The 26,481-nt window shown below is 34.0% G+C and overlaps 4 protein-coding genes across 6 annotated transcripts; 2 read left to right on the top strand and 2 right to left on the bottom strand.

Annotated features, from left to right (window-relative positions):
- The first annotated feature begins 66 nt into the window (after positions 1 to 66).
- Positions 67 to 5,888, top strand: LOC105192786 (b(0,+)-type amino acid transporter 1). Its single transcript, XM_011157022.3, has 3 exons — positions 67 to 533; positions 3,543 to 4,841; positions 4,950 to 5,888. The coding sequence occupies exons 1-3, from the start codon at positions 437 to 439 to the stop codon at positions 5,012 to 5,014; spliced, it is 1,461 nt and encodes a 486-aa protein (XP_011155324.1). The 5' UTR covers positions 67 to 436; the 3' UTR covers positions 5,015 to 5,888.
- Positions 5,889 to 6,249: 361 nt separating this feature from the next.
- On the bottom strand, positions 6,250 to 9,371 carry LOC105192785 (sorting nexin-16). 2 transcript variants are annotated; one of them, XM_011157019.3, is made up of 5 exons: positions 8,946 to 9,371; positions 7,412 to 7,697; positions 6,793 to 7,101; positions 6,577 to 6,704; positions 6,250 to 6,512 (listed from the first exon to the last, which is right to left on the bottom strand). In XM_011157019.3, the coding sequence occupies exons 2-5, from the start codon at positions 7,679 to 7,681 to the stop codon at positions 6,473 to 6,475; spliced, it is 747 nt and encodes a 248-aa protein (XP_011155321.1). In that variant the 5' UTR covers positions 7,682 to 7,697; positions 8,946 to 9,371; the 3' UTR covers positions 6,250 to 6,472. The 2 variants fall into 2 exon arrangements, with proteins under 2 accessions (XP_011155321.1, XP_011155323.1); XM_011157021.3 differs by lacking the exon at positions 8,946 to 9,371 and adding an exon at positions 8,308 to 8,862.
- Positions 9,372 to 13,815: 4,444 nt separating this feature from the next.
- LOC105192784 (protein N-terminal glutamine amidohydrolase) lies at positions 13,816 to 26,177 on the top strand. 2 transcript variants are annotated; one of them, XM_026134673.2, is made up of 5 exons: positions 13,816 to 14,218; positions 14,930 to 15,091; positions 21,696 to 21,849; positions 21,952 to 22,222; positions 23,309 to 26,177. In XM_026134673.2, exons 1-5 carry the CDS (start codon positions 14,124 to 14,126, stop codon positions 23,461 to 23,463), a joined length of 837 nt encoding a protein of 278 aa, XP_025990458.1. In that variant the 5' UTR covers positions 13,816 to 14,123; the 3' UTR covers positions 23,464 to 26,177. The 2 variants fall into 2 exon arrangements, with proteins under 2 accessions (XP_025990458.1, XP_011155320.1); XM_011157018.3 differs by lacking the exons at positions 13,816 to 14,218; positions 14,930 to 15,091 and adding an exon at positions 18,377 to 18,713.
- LOC105192783 (isochorismatase domain-containing protein 2) lies at positions 15,797 to 17,242 on the bottom strand. Its single transcript, XM_011157017.3, has 4 exons — positions 16,872 to 17,242; positions 16,576 to 16,719; positions 16,316 to 16,501; positions 15,797 to 16,230 (listed from the first exon to the last, which is right to left on the bottom strand). The coding sequence occupies exons 1-4, from the start codon at positions 16,998 to 17,000 to the stop codon at positions 16,078 to 16,080; spliced, it is 612 nt and encodes a 203-aa protein (XP_011155319.2). The 5' UTR covers positions 17,001 to 17,242; the 3' UTR covers positions 15,797 to 16,077.
- Positions 26,178 to 26,481: the final 304 nt, after the last annotated feature.

The following is a 26,481-nucleotide window of genomic DNA, read 5'->3' as shown; positions in this document are numbered from 1 at the left end:
ACCGATGATCGAAGAAAGATAGCGGACCGTCTATGACGAGAATGACTATTTTCTTATCAGCGTGCAAATGTCCACGCGAAAGAAAGAAAAAAAAAGAATAAGTGCCAAGCTGATCCATTAACAGGCCAGTCCCGATTTGAAGCTCCGGCAGCGCGTGTGATAAACTTATCCAATAGCTTTAGTCGCGTGGTCGAGCCCGTGCCATCGTGCGTCGGAGCGTCGACAACGAGTTCGCGGTTGCCGTCCAGAGCAAAAGATAAAGGCCACCACTGCCGCCTCCGCCTCCGCCGCCGCCACCATCGACAAACGGAAACTTCGGCAGTCCATGCGATGTGTCATTGATTTTTAAATCACTGTTGACAGTGTCGGTGGATCGGTACAACGTGCTTCGCGCTCCCGTTTCTCATCCCGTTCGAAGCGTACGACAAAGGAAAAAATGGCATTAGAGGAGGAGAAGATGGTCAGGAAAGTGGAGCTGAAGAGAGAGCTGGGGCTCTTCAGCGCGGTCAGCATCATTTTAGCGGTGATGATAGGTAAGACACGATTACTGACTGGAAATCCAACTTCTCGCGGATACGCGAAACATATGTAAACGGAATCCACGTGTGCCGTTTGGAGATAATAAATTAAACATCATACGCCGCATATGCACGTTTTGTTCGCGCGTGCGACACTCGTGTCATGCTCTCGTGAAATTCTCCGTGATATTCCGCAAGCTTGATCGAGATTGTAACACGGATTGCAACACATACGTGTGATAAAGACGAGAAATCCATGACACACATTATATTTTTTTTATTTTTACACGCAAAGCCCGATCTCTGACACTCTCGTTCGCAATCACGAACGAGCGATAAATCGTAGTGCATCACAAAGAAGGCGGTCTCGTTCAAATCTGCTGCATCGTGCTAAAAAAAGATCCGGCACGATGCGCGCTCTTATTGCAAGTCACGAAAAAGTTTTCATTTAGCATTGTTTGACGGTACAGTGAACAATTAAACTGTTGCGGATTTCACAATGCATATGGTAATGTAATCGTATTCGTTTGACCGCAAACGAAAAGAATTGCGTAAACGCGATATAAACCAGGTTTTTTTATTGCACTGATGGAGAACATCTGTGTCAAGATATGTCATCAAATTAAGAGAGATCAATACAAATACGAAAAAGCAATTCTGTGATAAAGATGAATGACAAAAAATACGCTTTATTATAACGATCTATTCTTTGCACAGATGTTTTTAAATTTGATGAAATAATATTAATAAAAACATGTTTGAACTATTCCATTTCTGTGTTCAATCTCCTCTTTCTTCAATTTATTGATCAAAAGTTATTACGTTAGTTCATCCTGAAAATAGAAAACAAAAGAAAATATTTTTTTGCTCACAAGTCAGTGAAAAAACAGCGCAAACGTATTAAAGGTCAAACAATAAAGTAGAACAGGAGGCTCGCGAAAGAATGGAATTAAAAAAACCGATGTTTTCTGAATCAATGTTTTGAAAATTAAGAATGTTTTAAAAATGAAGAATTTGCTTTTACAAAGAATAAATAGTCATCAATTCGTTTTAATTCCTTTACGTTTCGTGATCGTGAGTTTCGAATTTAAAACGCAACATCTTTAGGGACAAAGAAAGTCACTGCCCGCTTTTACTCATACCAATAAAATGTTCTCGTTATGATTTTGTTTTGATCATCACTCGTCATAAAGCGGCGAGAATTATCGCGTGTATATGCATCGCAAAAATTATATTTGATAACGCAAAACCATTTATCAATACTTCGTCAAAACGGCATAAATAATAATTACAAATTACGGCATTCTCAGAATTGTAGTGGTACCCTTTAATCCAAGATGGCAATTTAAGAGCAGTTAATAGTAATTGCATAATTGTGTAGACCCAAATAAGATACTGCTTTATACATTGAAGCTTTTGTATTTTAACAGTTGATTGACAATGTCCGGAAAGCTTTCTCACGCTGTCTTTAGATACCGGGTGTTAAAAAAGTTAAAAATATAAGATAGTAATGTCCATTTCAACTAATAAAAGTTATTTATAAAATAAGAAATTTTATATATGCACACGAATCAATAGCTACGTAGAATATTCCACGATTAGATTCTAAATCAGCTTGACATTTTTAAAACTGGAACATTTTCACGTGACATAATTTACTCAAGTTTAGTAAAAAGCTTGAAATTCTTTAGGCGCTATCTTTTATTTCTGGTAAAATCTTATACTTTATCTGTTTTAAACTCTCCAAAGAATTCACAGTTCAAGAAAAAGATTAATTACTGATATTGTATCTTTGATCAAATTATGTTATCCGATATTAACCACACTGTAATAGCACAATTAAATAACATTGTTATTTGTCAAGTCTTTCATTTCATTTCATTTATCCCAATATTAAAAGCCTAAAATAAAAATTTTTAATCATTTAATGTGTAACAAAGAAAAATTTAAATTTACGTCAGCCTGCCCACTCAAAAAAATAAATATTTATATAATTTTAAGATATTATTTTTTTCTATCTTTGTTTTTAAAAAATATTTTAGTTTTAAACGATATTTAGACTTAAAACACTAAAACTAAAATCTTGAACAGCTTTAAACTTTTAGTACTTTAAATTTAATCATCGTTTAAAACTAAAATATTTTTAAAATTAAACAATGTATAACAAAAAGAGACAAGCCTAGTCGAATGTATTTGTTAACAATTTTGTTTATTTAGATAAAAATTAACGATAATCACAAAAACTAAATTTTAAACCAAAAACAAACATTTCGACCTTTATATCAGAGATCAGATGTAATCAACAGGGCTGGACTTAAAAACAAGAGAATACTACTACGCTGAAATACACTCCGCAATATTCGACCGCCTTCGAAAAAATTGTAATATGTAATTTAGGTAGATTATTAAATTAGATATGATTACTACGTATTTTAAAAAATTGACACTAGATAAAAGAATGAACACTAGAGAATAATCTGATATAAAAGTCAAAATGTCTTTGGTTTAAAATTTAATTTATGTAGTTATTGTTAATTTTCATATAAATAAATAAAGTCGTTAGCAAGGTTAAGCTTATATGCTCTTTCGTTATGTTTTATAATCAAAAGCCTTGGTACATAATATTATTTTAAAAGTTTTAAATATAAAACAAACGGAGATAAAAATAAAACATTTTGTTATTATACAATTAAACATTTCTTTTATGAGTGTAGATATTAAAATCCCAGTGATTAAAATTCTAAATAATTTATTAATATGTAATAAAGAGAAACTACATCACTTAGCAAATGATTCAAATGCTCTCTCTCAAAGACCAACAGATTTGGTCTGTCAACAATTAATGGATACCAAATATTTTGTTTATCAATATAATTATATATGACTAAAACCGTCGAAAAGGTTAATCGAGATTAATCGGTCATTCACGTCATAAAAATATAGTCAACTTATATTGTCACGACTAACTATGCCGAATACTACTGAATTACCATTAATTGTAATCTCGTTATCTCTGTTGTATAGGTTCTGGCATTTTCGTGTCACCAACTAGCGCTTTTGAACGATCAGGATCTGTGGGATTTTGCTTGGTCGTTTGGATCAGCTGCGGCGTGCTGTCTCTGTTGGGCGCGTTGGCCTTCGCCGAATTAAGTACCGTGGTACCACGTTCCGGCGCCGAATATGCATACTTCATAGAAGCCTTTGGCCCGTTACACCCTTACGCCGGTCCGATACCGGCGTTTATTTGTTCCTGGATTTACGTAATGTTGCTACGACCGGCGGAAGTAGCAGTAATCATATTGACTTTTGCGGAATACAGCGTAGAGCCATTTTCCGGATACTTTTGCAATCTATCCGGTGAAAACATGGCAAATTTAAAGAAGCTCATAGCGATTATAACATTGGGTTTGATAACATACATCAATCTTATTAGTGTCAAGCTCTATGTAAAACTGCAGAACGTGTTCACTGTATGCAAAATAGTCGCTTGTGCAGTGGTAATCGGTGGTGGGATATGGTGGCTAGGCACAGGTCATGTGAAACTCCTCAATAATCCTTTTCACGGCACTACCACTTCGGCCGGTAATATTGCCCTGGCTTTCTACAGTGGTCTTTGGGCATACGACGGATGGACCTCGGCCGCGGTCGTTACTGAAGAAATCCAGAAACCCGAAGTCAATATCTTCCGGAGCACGCTAATCGCGGTACCTACCATCACCGTTCTATATGTATCCATGAATTTGATGTACATGGCAGCGTTGACGATGTCCGAGATGAAGAACGCGCCGGCGGTAGCGGTTCTTTGGGCTGAGCGAGTTCTGCCACCTTGGATGGGCTTCGCGATACCGCTCGGTGTAGCGTTGTCGACCTTTGGATGTGCTCTTAGCATTCAATTCAGCGTATCCAGGCTGTGCTTTGTCGCTGGCAGAGAGGGCCACGTGCCACGAGTCTTCAGTTATGTGCACATGGAAAAGATGACTCCGGCCACGGCAGTGGTTTTTCAGGGTATACTCTCGCTAGCATGCCTATTGCTAGGTAATATAATTGCCCTGATCGAATTCGCCAGTTTCCTCATGTGGGTGTTCTACGGACTAGCGATGATATCGCTCTTAATTATGCGACGGACCAAACCGGATGCTCCCAGACCGTATACCGTTCCTATCGTGATACCTTGGGTGGTATTGGCTGTCTCCATTTTTCTTGCAGTGCTTCCGATAGTTTACGAGCCATCGATAAAATATCTCTTTGCACTCATATTCATCTTCTGCGGTATTATCGTGTACCATGTATTTGTGTATAAGAAGATAAGCAATACTTTATCAGGTGAGAGTAACCGAATAAAAATATATGGAAGTCTCTTAGAAAGTTTATGTATCACTGATAAAAATGTTGTTTTATCTAAAATAAAATTTGTTTTTCTTTCTTTTTTAGCCAAGCTGACATACTTCCTGCAAGCGTTATGTCTAATTGTCGCTCCAGACGAAAAGGAAGACTGATTGCATATTTTTTTTTATCTATCGTTGTACATATACATACATACATACATACATACATACATACATACATGCATGCATGCATGCATGAATACATAGATACATAATAATTGCTCATAATGCATTCTTTGTGTTACATACGCATTTCGTAATTCACAAAAAATAGCACTATTTTATACTAGGTATCTTTTAGTAAAATAAATTGAAAATTAAGTACTTGTAATAGGTATAAAAAGAATCACTAATGTGCCTTATATTCAATTATATAAAGTAACTGATGAATTTCTCTATAGAATTATTTATATATATTATTTTGTATTTTAAGAATGTGATTTAAAGTATTCTATATAGAACATATCACGAAGGATGTAAAAGTAATATAACAGAGTTAGGAAATATAATTCTGTATTATAATAGTATGATATTATAATATTTTATTATTAAATTACTTTTTAGATATTAAATATCGGAACGACGGAAATAATGCGTCCATTGCAATATACTCTGTTTTATATACAATGTCATATTTATGTCACCTTTATATTTATTATACTACTCAGAGATTTATTATACTTAACATTATTTTACTATAATTAAAATAATATTTTGACAATATAAAATTGTAATTGATATCCCATTTAAACTTTTTATAACTTTTTCTTCAGCAGGGCACTAAAATATCCAGTAAAATTATTATTTAAATTTTTATATAATTAATGATAATTTTATATAAATAGAATAAGATGGATATACATACAATTTATAGAATACATAATTTCACATAAAATATCAAAAATATTACATACGTAAAAGCTATTTTTCATTCTCCTCAATCTTTCCTATAGCCGACTGAATAAAGTTTTCATCCATAGTAATGGAAAAAAACCAAATTATTGTAATCTAATGTTTAGCCCGCTAAACATTTTCAATTATGTAAATTTAACAAAAGTAACATAAAAACTATGACTGAGTTTCACAAATCTTTTCTTAGGGAATTGAGAAGAATATACTCATTAATCAGTATCTTATATTTTCAATATAAAAACAGATTTTCAATAAATATAAACTATAAATATAAATTTATATGTATATGTATAAAAAAATGTATGACATTTATATAAAATATCATCTGTAATTTATTTGAATAATATCAATCATTGTATTAAATATATAGTCAAATGCAAAAATTTGTGAATAAAATTTTATATGCAGTTTAGATTAATATTGATAAAATTTTGCTGATATATATAATTAATACAATAATCCTATGTATAAAATATCATTTCCAAAAATCCCACTTGTAAAATATATTCTTAAAAAATATTTTCTATGTTATATAGTACTTTTTAAAACATTGATTTAAAATTTGTACAAATCAACTCAGATCTAATATTACGAATACACAAAGTGTTATTCGCATCGGTCTTGCTATTTGCTAATATTACCTAATTTGTAAAAGTATTATTGGGTTGCACCACATTTTGAACAAGTTTGTCTTTCACTGAAACAGTTCAAAATATGATATTAAAAAAAAAAAATAAATAACACTACATTTTATTGTTTACCTTAATATCTGATGAAGCTTTTTCCGGAATTCATTACACAGAGCCTTTTCAGATGAAAGTGCTGCATCGCATTCTCTTAATTGTTGTCTCAAATTATATATTGTATCTTCCAGTGCTTCAAATATTGCCTGAAAAAATTAAATAATTTAAGCAAAATAATACATGGAAATTATATTAGGATGTATAAATATGATCTATGTATATTGTACAACTCACTCTAGATTCTTCTGCTGTATCAGATAAGACAGGAGGTTCATCCAAACAGAAGAATTCTCTTACACATGAAATGCCTATGAGAAGTGGGCTACTTAATATGCCATTAACAAATGTCTGAAGGCCACATATTCTTTCTTCTAAAAAACTTGGAGCAAAATTATCACCAAGCCATTTCTTTTTTGGTAATGCCAAATGGGCGAGAGGAACTTTTTGTCTTTTCAATTGCGCTAGTAATCGAACAAAGTCTGTGTATCTCCTGAACACAAACCAGCAATCACCATTTTTCAATTCAACTCGAAGTTTGTAGACCTGTGTATCAAAAATAAGAGAAAAAATCTTTAAAATACTCTGAAATGCAATGCAATAAAATAACTCTTCCATAAGTTTTGTATTTTAGATGATATTACTGTATCATAATTTTAACTTTATTCATTTATATATTTTTAAAATTTTATACTATTAAAAGTAATATAGATATTTAAAGTATACAGATATTGCATACACAAAATATTTATATTTATAGGTATATTATACTAATGAAAAATATATATTGATACAATATTAATAAAATTTAACGTTATAAGACTACTACAAAATTATTAATATATAATCAACTAACTGTAAATCTAGCTCTTTCTTCCATGATCTCATAACCAACAATAGGAATTCTCAAGTCATCACTAGTAAGAGGTGACTGAAGAATATCGGAGTTGGTATTGTTATCATTAGTATAATTAAATCGTTGCACAGTAAATGAATTCGAGTGGCTGGATCCATTGGAGTCGGGACTATCAAGAACTCTCATGGTACTTGCCTGAGAACTTCTTGCTTTACTAATCGCGAGTGTTACCTCACTAATGCATCCCACATCAGCCTCCGAATTGGACATTTTAACTCGAACAAAACTAAACAAAACCATGCATACTTCAAATAAAAACTATTTAAAGCTTAGCTACTGTTAATCCCAGAATGCTACTAACTTTTCTTACATAATACATTACTCTGAATAAAAATTCATAATTAAAAAAATTTTTTGCACTTTTTTATATTTATTTTATAAGTCAAAAAGTGTTAGATCAACTTAATTAATTCTATTTTAATGTTAAAAAAAATAAACTAAGAAAAATTTTAATAACAAAAACTGTAATAAACTTAAATTAACACTGTGAGAATTCACACACAGTAGCATTCCGAGGTAAAATAAATTCAAGCAACAAATAAATAAATATATATATATATATATATGTAAAAAAATTATATTTTAAGTTAAATAAATATATTAAAAAGTACATATACTAAAAAGTTTGATAAGAATATAAACTAAAAATGGATATAAAGAGCATTTAGAGCTAATTTTGAACATACTAAATATTTATAATCACATATTACATTAAAAAATGGTACATTAATAAAAATTTTGAATATCATAAAACAGTGCATAACAAGTCATCTATAACAAAAATTAAGTTCCGTGCTGTGTAATTAATAAATTAAGAATGCTTGTTGCACACTAACCTTAATTATTTTAACTCGCATAAGAATGTAATATGAAGCACTTAATTCTATTTATTGCATTTTTATTATTTCAACACAGTCATACATATCACAATTGTTGTGATATGTATATATTATGGTTATAAATGTATCAATCGTCTAGTCATAAAATCCCTCGAAAAGTATCGTTCACATTTATTCGACATATTGAAAATTTGCAAATAATTCACGGGCTTAAAATTCGTGAGAGAACAAGGGAAGTGAAATTAGAAATTTTTAGAGAAAAATCTTGAGATTTGTTTCTTTTTTTTAACTATGCGTACTGGGACTGAGATCGTAAAAGAAACAAGCACAATTACAAATCAGGTGATAAAAGTGCTAAAAAAATACTGTCATGTATTTTCAGCGGCCATCGCGCGACTGATGCTGCCATCTAGGAACTTGACACACATTTAATGTGTCCCCCCTCCCCCCGCCAACTCGTCATTAGCGCGCGTACACAACTTCAAATCGTTCCTGTTCTAATCGCTTTCACGCGACTGACTGATTCGTCGCACTATGCCGACGATATAATTAATTACGCGAACACAAAGAGACAAGGCGCGAATGCCGAATTGTAGAGACAAACGAACAATAGATACGTATACAAATTGACGCACCGTTCGCAGCTGGTCGCACTATTCAGCTCCGTCTCGGCCGCAACTTTTGAACGTACGTCCGAGATACAAGATCCTCCTCACGACGATTCGTTTTGATTCACACATTTCATACGAACGCGCGACCCTTCGTTTTCAGCACTCCTGGTATTCACATGCGTCGAAAACTTAAGATACGAGGCAACGAGGCAAGATACGAAACACGACGGAACGTGACACGACTTTTTCACCATGCCACGTATCAGACACGACGGATGTTGGCACGAACGCTCGATACTTTACTTTCGACACTTCACGGCACTCTCGAAACACTTGCACGCATCAAAATTTCATACGAGACGACGAAGACGCGAGTTGAAATGTGCTGCGACACGCCGTGACCTTCCGCCGTATTTCCTAACCGACCGATTGCCGCTACTGCGTGCTACTGCGTAGCGGCGGCGATAGCAGCGCAGCGGCACACAGGCGCCAGTCACGTGAGTCACGCGTCACGCCGCTACGCCGGCTACGCAGTACGCAGTACGCAGTAGCAGCAGTCGGTCGGTTAGGGAGTACGGCGGAAGATCATGGCGCGTCGCGGCGCAATTCAACCTATTCTCGTTGTCCCGTACGAGGTTTTGACGAAGTCATGTCGAAGTCGTGTCGCGTTCAATCGTGTTTCGCATCTTCTCCGTTGCCTCGTATCTCGTGTTTCCGACGCGCGTGAGTACCGTGAGTGCCGAAAGCGAAGTATAGCACGTTCGTGCCGAGTGTGAATCGAGACGAATCGTCGTGAGGGAGGCTCTCTTTGATCCTCCGTACCGCTCAGACGGCAATGGTCGGTCGGTCGGAACGGCATGAATTCGCGTCGTGCGTTCAATCGCGTCTTTTCCGTTACCCCGTGTCCCGTATCTCGAATTTTCGACGGGCGTGAGTATCGGGAGTGTCGAAAACGAGTATCGCGCGTTTGTGCCAAGTGTGAATCAAGAGGAGGAAGGAGGAGGAAGGAGGAGGAGGATCGTCGTAGGGAAGGTCTTGGATCAGAGAACGTTCGAGAACTGCGGACGAGACGGAGCTGGACGGAGCAACCAACGGCGAACGGTGAGTCAATTTGTACTCGTATGTATTGTTTATTCGTTCCTACAATTCTGTATCTGCGCCTCGTTCTCATTGCGTTCACGTAAATTACGGTCGGTACAGTGCGAAAGCGATTAGAACGGAAAGATTCGAAGTTCATAACATTCGTGTACGCGCTCTCAGCGCTCTCTTCGCCAAGTGTGCCAACAGTCGCCGGTTTCCGAGATCTAACCTGACCTAACCTGTACTATTGGCGTCGTAGTATATGTCCACGTTATAGAGATGACGTCTTGAAAAATCTTTTCAGCTAAATCGTGGGCATGATTACTCTCAGGCTTCTTCTTTTTTCTTTCGATTTTCTCATAGAATCTATCCCATCTAAGTTTTTTTGGTGCTTTTATTCTACAAAAGGATTCTGTGATACATCAAATCAATTCGAAAATTAATTTATTCTATAATGCGATTGATATTTAAAATCCTCTTAAGAAAATGACATGTAATACAATGTAATATTAATTAATAGTATGATTCTACGCTTACAATATTGTTTATTATAGTAAAATTAAATTGTATAACGCTTTCTACAACAGGTATCGCAGTTATCACAAGTTAAATAAAAATAAATATTAAAATTCTTATAAAATCTTACATTCTTACATTATAAAATTGCATAACACTTTGCATATAAATTTCCATAAAAAATATTTACTCTAAATGATATTGTAAGCGTTCAATTATCCCAATAAATATTACATATGTCATTTTCTTAAGATTTTATGAAAAGCGAATCTTTCTAAGAGTCTTAAGGTCAATGATTATGAATTGAGTAAGCTATGGACAGTACGATTATAATAAGTTCTTTATTTTATCACTAGTGAACAAGTTTCAGATTTGTACCCTCATCTTCCTGCTCTCGCCTGTTCATCTCACTTTTTATAATGAGAAATATGTTCGCTTTCCCACATCTGATGTGGAATAATTACATTCTGGATTCTAGTTTTAATATTACATATTGTCTGTCAGTATGTGAATCTGAAACTGTTAATTAATAATGAAATGAAGAATTTATTGCAATTGTGATGCCTGTAACTTATTCAATTCATAATCATAGACCTTAAGGGTCTTAGCAAGATTCGCTTTTTGTGAAATCTTAAGAAGATGACATGTAATGTTTATTAGAATAATTGAACGCTTACAATATCATTTAAAGTAAATATTATTTTATATGGAAATTTACATGCAAAGCGTTATGCAGTTTTATAATATAAGATTTTAATATTTATTTTTATTTAAGGTTTGTTATGTGATAACAACTATGATACCTGTTGTATAAAATATTATGCAATTTGATTTATAAACGATTGTAAGCATACACTCATTCTAATTAATAAAGAATTGCTAATTTAATATGAATAATGTCAAAATTAACTTTCAATGTAACTTTAATTTCAACGTAACTTTTAAAATTGAATTAATTTTCTGTTTATGTAACTTTTAGCATAACTAAATTAATTTTATAGCTATTAATTTTATAACAAAAAATTTTAATGAATGTTTTTAAAATTGAACTTTTAAAATATCAGTTGATACTTCATTGATTTTTGAAGAAAGCAAAAATGTTATTTTTTTATGAATCATTTTTTGCCTAATTGTCTAGACTCTAGACCAATTTGTGGAATTTCAGAAATTTTTTGGGTATATTTCAAATTTTTACAAATTTCAAGTTTTTCCGAAATGTTTTGAAGATACGAAAAATTGAAGAATTGCATTGTTAAAATAACTCTGCAGCCTTCTGACCGTACTTCAGATGCAATTGGAAGGTGCCAATCGGCTGCGCGTGGTCAACCCGACCTTTTCAGCGTCCCAAATGAAACCGAGCAGAATAAGGAGCCGATCCACGCGATAATTTTCTTGTCGCATAGCGTTTTATTAAAGACACAGGGTTAAGTTCGAGGGTCGGGTCTCTTTTGCGATGATCGCCCAGGCGTTACGCCCTTGGCAACTTCTGTACGACAGGACGAGCAGACCTTGTAATGTCCGGTAATGTTGAAGCGTACGACTCTTTATACGTTTAAGTTATTTTCGAGCTTATTACAGTTTTGCCCCCCTTTTTTCCATAAAAGAAATGAACGGTTTTCGACCTCGTGACATTAGACGTTCCGTTCGCGTTTCTGTTTGTGAAACAACCCTTGCAGTAACGTTACATCACAAAGTACAGAGGCTTGTGACCGTAAGAATGGAGCAGGTTGTAATTAACGCACAACGTGGATTGTTAATGGCGTGTACGGCAGGATATACGCCCATAATTCATTTACCGATATTGTGGGCAATAACATATCGACTGTGAATACTTGAAATAAAAAGAGGAGGGGAGCACTCAATCTGTCTAAAAATAAGGCGATTCAAGGGTAGAAGCGAGGACAATATTTAATATTAAAGGGAAATTACTCTCTAAATTTTTTGGAGTGAAATTTCATCTAAAAGAGTGGAATTTCACTCCAAAGATTTTAGAGAGTAAGGAAACGCTAAGAGCAACTTTGGCTGCAGGCTGCAACTAACTTGATCGTCGATTAATTCAATCGGCAGAACTGCAAAATTTCTAGCCTTTTTTTTTCTTTAATACAATTAATTTAGTTATGTTAAAAGTGAATACATGAACAAAAGACTAATTTAAAAGTTAAAATATTAAATTAAATTAAGTTAAATTAAAAATTAATTTTGAAAAGCATTATTTATCTTAAATTAGAAATTTCTAATTTTTTAAATTTAAATTACTCAAAATAAAATCAAAATATGGATTATTAAATAAATATATATTGTATTTATAAATTAAGTATAAAAGAAAGAAATATTGTTTCTTATGTAAGAATATATACATATACCAAATTTGTCTTTCGAAAAAATAAAGGACATACCTAAAAATGTTAAGGTTTTCTTTTTGCATGGTTTTAATAACTAAATTTAATAAACGTTTCATAACTGACAAAATTAAGTTTTACGAAAATAAATAAATCTAAAGCTCCCGAAATAAAGAACTGTCTTTTAGAATAAAGGACGTATGGTTACTGTAAATATAAATTATTTACCAAATACGTAAAAAACTGTAGCGAAAAAAGACACTATGCAACGAAGCGTTAAGGCTCTGAAAATCATAACTATGCTATTTTTGAACAGAATTCATTTGCCGACTCCCATCGAACAATGATCAGAGATCGTATTACGAATCGCGCGCGTGTACATGCGATTATCAATCTCGTGTCCACGTGTAGCACGCATGCGCATCACGCGTTTGCATGCAAAAGAACAGTTTTTCTCCGAATATATCGGAAGCACCGGTGTACGTTTCGCCTTCTATATGAAACGTTTTACACGTGCAAGCGATGACGACCTGGGCATGCCGAATTTTGTGCAGCTGCGCGAGAGGTCGGTCATCGACATTAGTCATTCTGTTACAATTACGCGAGCTTTGTAGCTAATTATACTGTTGTTCTCTATGAGCACGTGTCTCCATGCACATGCAGATATTATCGTCCATTGCGTTCTATAAAGTATTTACACAAAAAAAAAATTGAGATTTTTCTTAATGTACAATTTTCTTAATGTACAAAATAATTAAATTTTTAACAAATAGAGCAAATAAACTATAGAAGTATGTTATTAAAGAAAAATATAATCTTATTCACACAAAACTTTCATATGTATATAGTTTATTTCAAGTGTTAATATTAAACACATTTTCAAATTTTATTTATTTTGCATGGACCGCATGTCCAATGCATCTTTAAATTTCGCGGCAAAAGTGACGATTATGATACTAATTCCGTTATCGCATTGTCCCAGTGATCGCGATTGCCGAAATATGCCACGTTTCTTCTTCTTTTTTTTTGTTTAATTTTGAAAGTCAATGCAATTTGAAAGTCTCTCTCGGTTGGATATCAAATGTTACATTACGGAAGATGGGTAACAAATGACATCCGTCGGATGCAGCTGTTTGTCGCCACCTTGTTTTGGCGGTAAACTGGCGGATAAGCGTGGCCATAGCGTGGGCAACGTTGAGCGTGGCATTGTTCGGCATCGAACTGCGAGGAATTCGTGAAAGACAGTGAAAAAATAATAGGCTTCATTATGTCAGGAAGCGTATTGAAGTTCGCGAAACTGTCGGATAATGCCTTTGTACCGACCAAGGGCTCGGAGTATGCGGCAGGTTACGATTTACGAAGGTATGTGTCGGGTCCAAACGAATATTGATTTCCACCACTGACTTTCCTATTACTCTGCTCTACCAAAATCACGACTAACAGCTAATAATACAATGAGAGAACAATATCGCAGCACTCAACTGCTGGATTAGAGTTACAGATATCACATATAAGTAAAATAACTTTGATAGCGAGTAAACTAATAACCCTGAAAAGAACAAAGGGATCAGTCCTTGATAATGACAATTCATATATTTAATGAGCATTACAACATCTCTCTGCCTATTTAATAATCGTTGAAGTTTAATGGAGAAGATCGTCTAGATAGAATAATTTGTTTACTTCAACTTTGAGAGCAAAAAGGGACTTGGTTTACAATTTCATTTTAACCATACATATTCACACATCAATCCTTTATAATTATTAATTTGATTAGCTGAAATCTAATACATTTGTCATCGTACATATCATTTTTCTCTCATTTTTAAATAAACAGCTTTTTATATCCATACTTATTCATTTATATTTCAATGTATATGCTACTGTACCTTAATGTATAATATAAACATAGGTTTCTAATTTATAAAACTAGAAAACAATAATAAGTTAAACTGAGGTCAAAGTAAAGCCACATTGGTGAAAATAAATGTTATTATCCTTTTTTATGTATTGCTTACTATCTGATAAGATCATGTAGGTTTCTAACATTGCTGTTTTTCTCACGTGACACAGTGCATACAAATATATTATACCAGCTCGTGGCAAAGAATTAATCAAGACTGATTTACAAATAGAAGTTCCTTTTGGTACATATGGTAGAATTGCACCACGATCTGGCTTAGCACTGAAAAATCACATAGATGTTGGTGCAGGTGTAATAGATGCAGATTATCGGTATGTATATATGTATAGTTACAGTTTATAGACAAGGGTCATTAAAATATCAGAATATCTGTCTTTATTTATTTTATTTTATTTTTTTTTAACAGTGGTAATGTTGGCGTAGTACTATTCAATCACAGTAACGAGGATTTTGAAATTGGACCTGGTGATCGTATTGCTCAATTAATATGTGAAAAGATTACATATCCTAAAATAGAAGAAGTTGATACCTTAACTAATACAAATAGAGGTGAAGATGGATTTGGATCAACGGGCATGAAATAAAGTGAGGATTTCGAGCTACATTTCACTTGATTTACAAAGTACTTATTACATTAAGCTTTTTCTCTCATACCTTAAATAAAACATTGATATTTTGATAGAATATCAGCCTCTTTATTTCTTAGAACCATTCATGACTAGTTTGATTATAACTTACTGGTACTCTCATTAGTATAAAAATATACAAAAAAAATTTTTTAAAAGCATTTATATCTTAATATAATTTCTTCATGTCTTAGTTATTCATTACTGTATGTTGATTATATCTTATTGATATAAACATGTGTACATACAAAAAATTAAGAACTTTTTAAGAGTACTTATATTTTAAAAGAATTTTATTATTTTAAACTGTTGATAACTGTGTTTATTGCAGCACATATTCTATTCATATAAATATGTGTACATAGAAAAAATATAAAAAGAAACTTTAAGTATTTTGATAGAATGTTGCTTCTTTATTTTTTAGAACAGTTTACAACTGTCAATATATTGACTACAGTATATATCTCTGGATTGATGTAAACATGTACATGGAAAAAATATAAAAAGAACTTTTTAAGCACTTGTATCTTATATTTTGATAGGTTATAGCTTCCTTATTTTTAAACTTGTTCACAATTGTACATTGACACACAATTGACTGCAGTATACATGCTATTGGTATAAAAATATGTATATAGGAAAAATATAAAAAGAAGACTTTTTAAGAGCACTTATATCTTTGAGATAGGAACTAATCCTGTGTATGCAGTTGGTGTTTTGATAAGAGTTAGTAAAGTTTTGAATTGCTCATTACTTGCATCTCGTACAAGCTTGAATATAACATTTTCAGAAGTGGTTATGTGACATCCTATGTCTCGCAGTCTCTGTAAAAAAATATATATTTTAACAATAGTTATAGAGAAGAATAATAAGCTTAATACATGAATATATCAATCATGTAAGACATACCTCCAAAGCAAGTAATCTGTCTTCTTGAGTACGTGACGAACAACAATCTGCCACCATATGCACCTCGTAGCCGTATTGCCTCAAGTCAATAGCTGTATTCTCTACACACACATGTGTTTCAATACCTATGAGAACAATAGACTCTGGCTTTTGTCCATTACAAAGTGTTGCAATCTCTTTACTGATCTGAAGAAAGAAATAAACCTCATTAGTAGTACCTACTGTTACTAATAGAACAATGAGACAACACATGTACTCACTTCAGGAGTACACATACTGAATTGCATTTTAGCGAAAGGTCCCTTAGCTCCAGAGATATCAAATTCAGAAATAGTTTTCCCCAGGGATTTTGGATTCTGTTCAGTAACTAGCGTAGGTATATTCAAAATTTTCAGAGCATTGATCTGTGAACAATTTTATTTTATATTGCGTTATAATGCATCGATGCGACATTAATTAAAAAATGAATTAGCATTATGTAATTTTGAGAGATAACCTAACCTCAACTTGCGTTTTTGATACAACATAATTGTAATAAGTAATCTGATAGATTTACCAATTTTGTTGAATTTTGAACCATCTTATCAAATTCGAATATAGCCTTCCTGAATTTTTCCTGAACATCGCATATAATTAATGCAGTCTTTCCTTGCCGGAGTATAGCTTTCGCAGGATTTATAGCCATCGTTGTTATTGTTCACGTTATTACTTGATTTTAGCGAATGCACAAAAAAAGGATATAAACGTTGCGACAATCTGTGCTTCACCGTGGAAAACTGCAAAGTAAACATGTACGACGTATTCAACAGGCTTATATTGTGCAATATGGTCATGTGGTATCCGGAGTCCAAGGTTTCATTATCATTGTTATCAGCAAGTAATGTGTTTATTCTAAATAAATTAACATTGTAGGATGCAGACAAACGCTTCCTGCACATAGTTGGCTTCCTGTAAAATCATAGTTAAAATATCATATTATCAAATATTATAATTTTTATTGCAGTTGATTTCTATTTAATGTCTCTACTATCCCTAAGGCTTTATGAATGAAACTCATGAATGAAAAATAACAGTAATTATATATTGAAATGTAAGAACACCTCGTGTGAGGATCTCTCGCTTAATATAAACAAGAGGGGATAATTATTTTTTTTCTCTTCATCATTTTATTGAATTTATCATCTGTGGCGATAATAATTATACATACGAATAAAAATATTGTATCTCGCGTTTATTCTCGCATTACATGTGCGAGTGCATACGCGTTATGCGTCGGCGCAATCTTACAAAATCGAGCATTTGTAACCAAAAATTCACACATGCGCGATCAGTTCTCAGTCGCGTGCATATTTTAATTGTAAAAATGATATGTTATCAGAATAAGGAGGCCTATAACAAGATTATGTAAGAGTTATTCACAAATCGACCGCATAACAAAATTATCATTTTCCATGATTGGGAAAAGAAAAAAAGTATATTGTTATATAAAAGATATTTCTTCGTGATTTCATATCAACTTAATTTACAAATAAAATTTAAATATTAAATTTGCTGATTCATATTATAATTGTTTTGAGTAATTTAATTGTCAAAAATTACCAATTTCTAATTTAATATGAATAACTGATTTTATTAATTTTATAACTCAATTTTTTTTTTGTATTGTTATCAAATGTATAATAATTTGCATTGTCTGTTGTTTACAAGAAAAAATTCATGTAAACATAAAAGTACTATAATACGATCTACAGATAGACGTAATCTTGAAATTTATTAGAATAGCAGTCCTGGGCCGGTATTCATAGTCGATTCTTATATTTAAGATCGTCTTAAGTATCACCTTAAGATGCCATCAACCAATCAGAGAGCCGTATTAGCATCTTAAGACGTTGCTTAAGACAATCTTGAAATAAGACTCGACTATGAATGCCGGCCCTGGAAATCGCTCCGGGTACGGATTTGCCGAGGTGGCGGTCGTGCCGCGCAGATGCTTGGAGGTTCACAAGAGCGCCGCGAGGTGGAGTTCTCTCACTCGCTCTGGGGACACTGGCTCGGCCAAGCCGCGCTCTGGTGCAGTGATCAAACAATGCCCCGGGTGGTCGGGTGCGCGCGTCGCGGTTAAGAACGAGGACAGGAGCTCGAGGGTGACGCGTGATCGTTTGGAGTTTACGTTATGACGCCCGAGAAGCGCTCGGCGTGGTCCGCATAACGCGCGCGTGTCTCTTCGGTACGCTCGGCCTGCATCCCGATTTTAAGCGCCGTATTCCGTGTGTATTCCGGAGCAGGAAACGACCAGAAACGACAGGATGGCCGTGGAACCTCGCGTTACCGGGAACGCGAAGCCCCTGGTGCCGCTCTTCACGAAGGCGTCCGACTGCGTCAATACCAGCTGCTACTGGTAAGCGATCTGCGATTTGGCGGGTCGGCGGCGTGCCCCGACCCGGTCCACTCCGGTCGGGGACGCCGATCGATCCTCGGACAAACAAACGCGCCGTATTGCGGCATGCACCGTGCTCCGGATCGATACGTTGCGGCGGTGCGGACGGAGCGCGCGACCGTCTTTGCGGCGCGTTATTCGAAACCGGAGTGCACGATCTGGGCGTTCTCTCTGTAACGAGAGACAAAAGAACTCGTTATCTTTTAGCTGAACTTCCTGCGCGAAGCTCATTCATTCATTCATCTCTGCTCTTGTTCCTTTCATGAGCAAGCAGCATCTGCTTTCATCTCGCGGATTGAATTTTATTTCGAACGATCTCGACCGATAAGTACAAAGTATTAGGTGTATATATAATTTGAGAATGGCTTTATCCTCGGAAAATTTATATTTCGACGGAAAGTAACCTATTTTGGCGAGATCGATAAATATATAGGTCAGAGATTTGACGGGAGCTTATTCGTGTTTTCCGCCTCAGCTATGCGTTTTCCACGAGAGACGACTTATTTTTTTTTATTTTTATTTTTTATTTTGTGTGTGTGTGTGTGTGTGTGTGTGTGTTTCGAGGTGTGCACCCATCGATACAGCCGTGCTGGTGGCACACCACGCCGTTTATCGCCGGCGTGGCTCACGTGCCGTTTGAACGGGGCGCGAGTGCACGAGCCCCCGTTCGCTTTTATTGCAATTAATAATGCATGTGATAAATAATGCGCCACGCGAAATGTGGCGGCACGCGAAGCCGTTGTCGCGCTAAACCGCTCGCCATCGCCAGCGCGATTATGGATCGGTTTCATTTCCCTCGTAATTGCGCAGAACACGTAACCGGGATAAGAGAAAGGCAATTCTTCTTAGCCATTTACTAATGCGCTTGTGATTATCTGATCTAACAGCTGCGCACTATGTTTGTCGAGGCTGGTTTTCTTAGCTGCTTTTTTTTGTTATTTTTCAGGACGATTCTATGTGGTTTTTGCAATTTTCAAAGCAATCTTCAAAGATCGAGTTTCTTTTGCTGTAATTAACGCTATCATTAGAATATATTAGAATTCTAAAGACCACTTTACACGGTCTATAATTTGCGACAGAATTCTATTTATGATTTTATGTATCAAATTATGAATATAATTATAGAGAAAAAATTGTATTATCCGAACTAATTTCATTAACAATTGTATATAGAATATTCGGTTGTTTTTCTGTTTAATTCTGTTGCAAATTATAGATCGTAAAACGAATTTTAGAAAAATGGTGGTGTTTTTTTTTTTTAATAACTTTAATAGATATTAACGTGATACAATTTTTATCAACATTAGTTTGTTAGCTATTAAGTTTTATCGATCACTTTATAGGTAGAAGCTCATCGGATACATAAAACGAACGTAATTTACAATTTAGAAAGAGGGAAAAAATAATGCGTTTGTGAGATAGCAGGTCAGACGTGAAATATCATCGATTATTCATAAAAGGCATTTTAATCATAAAAATCATAAAAATCACAAATTAATTAATGTATATTTGTAGATCTTATACACTAATAAATGTCGCTAAATAAGTACATAATGTTTACTAGCAGCAAATAAATTATTTTAAAAAGTTATTTTTTAAGTTAAAGAAAATTATTTTCTGAAATTTTCAAAATCTTGCTTTATAAAATATATTTTATTTTATTTTCATGAACATTTTATAAAATATATTTTAGTTGAAAAAAATGACTTTTTAAAGTAATTTCTTAGGTGCTAGTAAGCATTATGCACTATGGGGGTTGTAAAGTTGCAAGAGCGATCTTACGCTTGTAATGCAGATGATTCACGACCATTTTACGATCTCTCTCACTACATGATATAACTTTATATATCGAATTATACGCACATTACGGCATACTTTAAATTCAATTACATTATTTGAAAGCTACATTTAAGGTCTCTAAGCTAGATTAAAGTTAAAAAATTAATATCTAATACACTTCTTATTGTTAATATTACATGAAGAGTATACATCTGCTACGTGCAAAACATTCACGTAGCTGAAATTCACTTTTTATATGAATACAATGAACACTAATGATGAGTAATTCTCTTACAATGTCTAAATAGACTGTAACGAAGTAATTTTAATTATTGCTTTTAGAATCCAAGCGAATTTTCCGAGATATCATGGTACCTCATTACTTCATACGTATTTCACGAGCCCCGTTTTTCCTTTATTTTAATATATTTGAATAAGGATATATTTTACTAAATCCTTTGTATTTTCTTTGCTGCACTGCCACATTGCTACAAAGTTCTATGATTTTTTTATGTATGCAACTCCTAATTTCTCCCAATGTGCTTTTTAAAATATAATTGTAATTTAAGTAAAGTTATACAGACTCACAAATTTTAAAAACCAGAAGGACAATGAGAATCTACGCGGTTCGACTACGCTATGTGATGAGGAAAAGTTCTTGATGCAATTTGCTGAGGATAACCCAAAATCGGGTCGAAACGTTCTTTTTGAAATAAACTGAAGATTTTTGGACACGCACCATCAACCGCGTAGACTCTCATTGCCCTTCTTGTTTTCTAATTGTAATTGAATATTTTATTAATATTATTTTTATTTTTTTAACTTTATTATTAATTAAGTCTACTAATTATTTTATTTTAATAATTTATTGATTTTTATAAGGTACACAATAATACACATATGGATACATAATTTAATCAAAATCTTCTTTTGATTTTTTTAAATTTACAATTTAAATGATCTTATAAAATAATTAAAATTAAGGATTGATATGTGCATGTATCAATTGAAACTTATTTATTAATATCTGTGATATTAATGATATATAAAATATTTTGTTAATCGTATACACACGAAAGTATTCCTTCGCAAATTGTTGTTTCTCGTAAAAATGAATCAGATTGTCCGAATGTGGATAAAAAGGCGGTATTTACGCAATTTTAGCGAGGAAAACGTATGGAAGCTCTGTCAGGACGTAGCGACTAGACATCCTGCCGAATTGCAACATTGTCACGTCGTATTCGTAAGCAACCCACGACGAAGCGTTCCCCTTTGGCGTCAACGATCAGGGAAGGATGAGGACAAATTAGTCGTGTGGGTTAGTACCGAGTAGTGGGACGATAATTAGTTAAGGAGCACTACAGTGCGCCCTCGCCTTTTGCGTGTTATATTTCCCGAGAACGTTGCCCTGTTTCCGTAGGATTACCACGCTTTTCTCATCTACGCGCCCGACGAAAGGGCGGTGGTGTACGATTTAGAAAGCTGCCTGCCGTTTCCCACGCACTTCTGGAAGTACGCGACTGAAACCTTCCGATCCGACGAGGCGTTGCGGCCTGAGTATCACAGAAGATTCCGCCTAGTGCCCGCCAGCGTCTACTTGCAGCAGTTCGCGTCGAATCGGCATCACATGAAGCGTAAGGACGGCACTTGGATCAAGACACCGCCAGATTATCCTCCGATCTCGACACCAAGTACGTACATTTTAATATAATGAGATCATTTTTTTTGTACGTACACCAAGTACGTATGTACGAACAAAATAATTTGATTTTATTAACAAAACTTATATGATTGTGTGTTTCTCTTTTATATTAACAAAACTTGTATGCTTGAGAAAATCAGAATTTCTGGTTATTATAATCAGAACGTTTGATAGCTTTTACTATAACCTGATAATTCCTACAAGACTTTTGATTCTTCCGTTTTTGAACAGATGTTTTGGTTGAATCTACTAGATTTCTAAATGATGTAACAAAACCCTTTTTCTAATATAGGAAAGTTTTGTAACCTGCGAAAGTTTTCCTTTACACTGTTAAAAATATGTAGCAAAATTTAATGTAACGGAATGTTAAGCAGGTACATTAAAAGCATTTAATTTTGTCAAAAATGCACTGAATTTTATGCACATACTTTTCAGTTCTAGACTTAATTTGGTTAAATGTATAAAAGTAATGCTAATATAGAGCTGACACTGATTGTGTATAATATATAATTTTATTATTCATAGTATTATAAAATTAACAATATAGATTCGGTCCTATGGTTTGGACTATCATTAGTACATATTATTAATAATTATAGTGATAATTATTATTCTTAAGACGAGCATATGGTCAGTTAACAATGCAATTATCACTATAATTAAAACGTTTACATTATTAATTTTATTGAATAACGTTTTATTTATTACACACGAATAAGCAATGTTGGCTCTCAACATTACCTTTATACATTTAATTTAATTCTTTGAGCCCAGTACTGTTAAGTTACTTATTAAATTTAATGTACTTGTATAACTTAAGAATACATTGAATTTCATGACATTTTTAACAGTGTACTCTTGAAGCACCTTCTCTATCGTCTTGGAAATACCTTTGGCACGAATGCAATCAGAAAATGGATCCATATAGTACTTCCTCTCAGTACTCTTCCTAACATCGTCTTCCAACGTTTATTTGCTCCAGTTATCTCCAATTTGTTCCTAGCATGATTTTATGTGTGTGGAACGATTTGTCGGATATTGTTTATTCATCGGCTGCATTTTTCATACGTTTCAGCCTGCAAGGATAATCTTGACTCGTTCATCAACATGGAACCAGGAAGCGGACTAGGCGTTGTAATGAGTTTGAAACAATTAGTTAACCGATTTTATAGGCCAAATGTCAACACACAGGCGTCGACGCCGCCTCAGCCGCAAGCCACAGCAACTTAAGTCGTGAGTTGCGGTGCGACGTTCGTACGCTTTGATTAAACATCTTGATGGAAATCAATTGTATGGCCTAAGGAAATCGGTTTGGTGCATGCACCTTCGTGGGCTAAAATACTTGATCGAAATTTGATAATAAAGTTAGTTAATTGCTGCTACGGCAGAATTTTAAATATAAAGTCGTTGTATTGCTGTTTAAGCGGGGATTCGCTCGAAAATCGAGCTGGAATCGAAATGGTTTTAGCTAAACTAAATTTGTTATCGTGTTGTGATGTTTTTGTCAAAGTTTTCATCACATTGTGAGTGTGAGCGCTTTAGATAATTCAGATGAGTTTCTATTGTTACATATTATTTTTCTTGCCATTCTATCCTTGGTACGAAAACTTTGCGCGTAAAACCTTCGGGTAGCGTGAAATCGATAAATACATAAAATAATCAATGCAAGTATTAATTATTTATCTGTTATTTTTCACTGAAATATCCGGTTCTAGGTAGAAAGATTTTTAAAAAATCTCATTTTATCCACAATCAAAATCTACATATATCGATAAAGAAAACACGCACTCTTTGCAATATAATAATGGGATTGACGTCTTATTCTCCATTCGAGTGATTTGGCTTGCCGCGCATGAAGAACGATTCTGCTGAGCTGCTTTTTGAATACTCTCGATAAGTGCTTATGCATCGTATTAATGGACTCCATCGAAATCCATTTTCTCTCTTCTACTAAAGTCTCCTTCGCAGAATTTACCCGGTGGGAACGCTCTTCCCCCGGCAAATGTAGCACATTGCATTTGATCACCTTTCCGAACTCGGAATCGTATTTTATATAAGTACTTTCGTCTCCATGCCATAAAGCGATACTTCTCATGGCTTTATTCTCTGTCAGTGGTGTTATTATAATTATTGTGTCAAAGACTGATGTATTTACAGAGGATTATCCGACTTGATAGAGATCCCTTTGTCTATTGGCGCGTGCTTGAAGCGCGGGACGCGATTAAAAGCGCTTATAATTACTGTGCGATCGATGTAGTAAGGTCAAGAACTTAATCTTTGCGACATAACGTAATAATTATTACGATTATTGTAATTCTTGTGATACTTTACACTTTCTACTTTGAATACCTACGCTATACTTATCTTACTGTTTATACTAAAAGTCGATTCTTAAGAGATACATGTTTGCTTGTTGAGCGGCTTCCCTAATAGGTGCATTAACTTGAATGAATACGCAACATCGTCACGCGACCAATTGTTAACATCGAAGAACCTGTTGACTCAACGAACGCACGTCGCTTTAATGACGATATAGGAACAAGTTTTACAACGAAAGCTTTAAATTCTTTGTCTATTCTAATAATATTGCAGCGAAATATGTTCCATTTGTTAAAGTTTAATATCTTATTATTTTTCTATTTTACATTTTATAGATCTTGAATATATTATTAAACCTACGTCATTTACCTCTATATTCTAAATTTTATCATAAACTTTTATTTTTGCAGATTTGCGATTAACTCTTTGTGATTCGAGTATGAATTAATAATGTACATTTAAACGTTCGCAATTACGGAGTGGCCTTGATACATCAGAATAGCCAACTTGGATATGAGTGCAAAATATGTGTAAAATGCTCGCCACCTCCGATCAGCATGATGTAACCTTGGAACGCAAAGGGTTAAATCGCGTGTTATGTTATGCGCATTTTATCAGATGCGACAGCCTTGAAAGTTTAGCCTTTGTGTGGACTTTCTTCCCTCGACCCTCACGTGCTATGCATTACTTAATAATGGTGACGATATGGAACGTAAAAATATTTATTCTCTCTTTTAATTTCATTATTAGTTGCTCCACTCGGACGAGTGCAACAGGGAAGTTTATCAACAAGCAATTGCTATCGAACTATCGACTCGACGAGTTGGCGCCACGAATGGTGTGCCAATCATTCTTGAGAAGAACCCACCGGTCGGGTCGATAGTTTTAAGAGTTCGTCCACTCTTTGCCTTCCAAAGTCTCTCACTAGTTCACTCTACCTTTCTCATCGACACATGTTTACCTCCAGTTCGCATATATCATGTTACTACGAGCGTACGTACTTGTAAGCGGAGAAGTTTACGATTTCGAAGTATCTAGTCACCGAAAATCGCTTTAGTGTAAATTGTGCGACAGCAGTCTTCACGACGAAGGTTTCTTTTAATGGACGCGCAACGCGTAAAAAATTCGGGACCGATCTTCTTAGCGAGTAATCTCGAGAAACTTTATCAAAAGACAAAAATACCGAAAAAAAGATTCTCTTTATCGTTCAGACAAGATATTGCTAATATCAGAGCAAAACTATTACGATTATGATATATATATATTGTACACATATACATATATATCGATATTTCATATTTATTATACAGATATATTGTAATTATATTGTATCGATTTCGATACACCGATAAGAGTTTAGTCGGAAATGTTAACTTATACAATGTTTTATATATATACATATATATTATATATATATTTGTCGGCGTTCGGTGACATATTCTCTTACCATTGTCATTTACGACCTGTAAACGCCCGGACTTGAAGATCATAAGTCTATTGCCACGTTTTCGCATATTTGCAGAATCATGAAAACTTCTTTACGACCTTCTCCTTTCGAGTATATGATGGGTTATTATAATAAATGGATGCACTCCGTTCGTCTAAGCTTCGAATTTTACAGAATACTTTCAAGCTTTCTGATTATTTCCTAAGATCCTATCCTTATCTTTTTAATTAATTATTAACCTCTTTCACCTTTAAAGCAAAAAGAGGTTAAAGATAAGGTGTTGATTAAATTTATTTATACTATATATTTAAAGTAAAATATTAAAACAAAATATTACCCGGAATAACAAAATAAAATAATATATAATGACGAAAGGATTAAAGAATGTATACTTTTATACACAAAATATTTAAATAGAAATTTTTCTTAATAGATAATGAAATCTATATACCTATCTTATTATTTTGAAAATTGTTTTATTA

Source organism: Solenopsis invicta, chromosome 9 (genome assembly GCF_016802725.1).
Source record: "Solenopsis invicta isolate M01_SB chromosome 9, UNIL_Sinv_3.0, whole genome shotgun sequence".
Classification (NCBI taxonomy): Eukaryota; Metazoa; Arthropoda; class Insecta; order Hymenoptera; family Formicidae; genus Solenopsis; species Solenopsis invicta.
The sequence above is the reverse complement of the archived record's forward strand: the minus strand, read 5'-3'. Positions and strand labels throughout refer to the sequence as shown.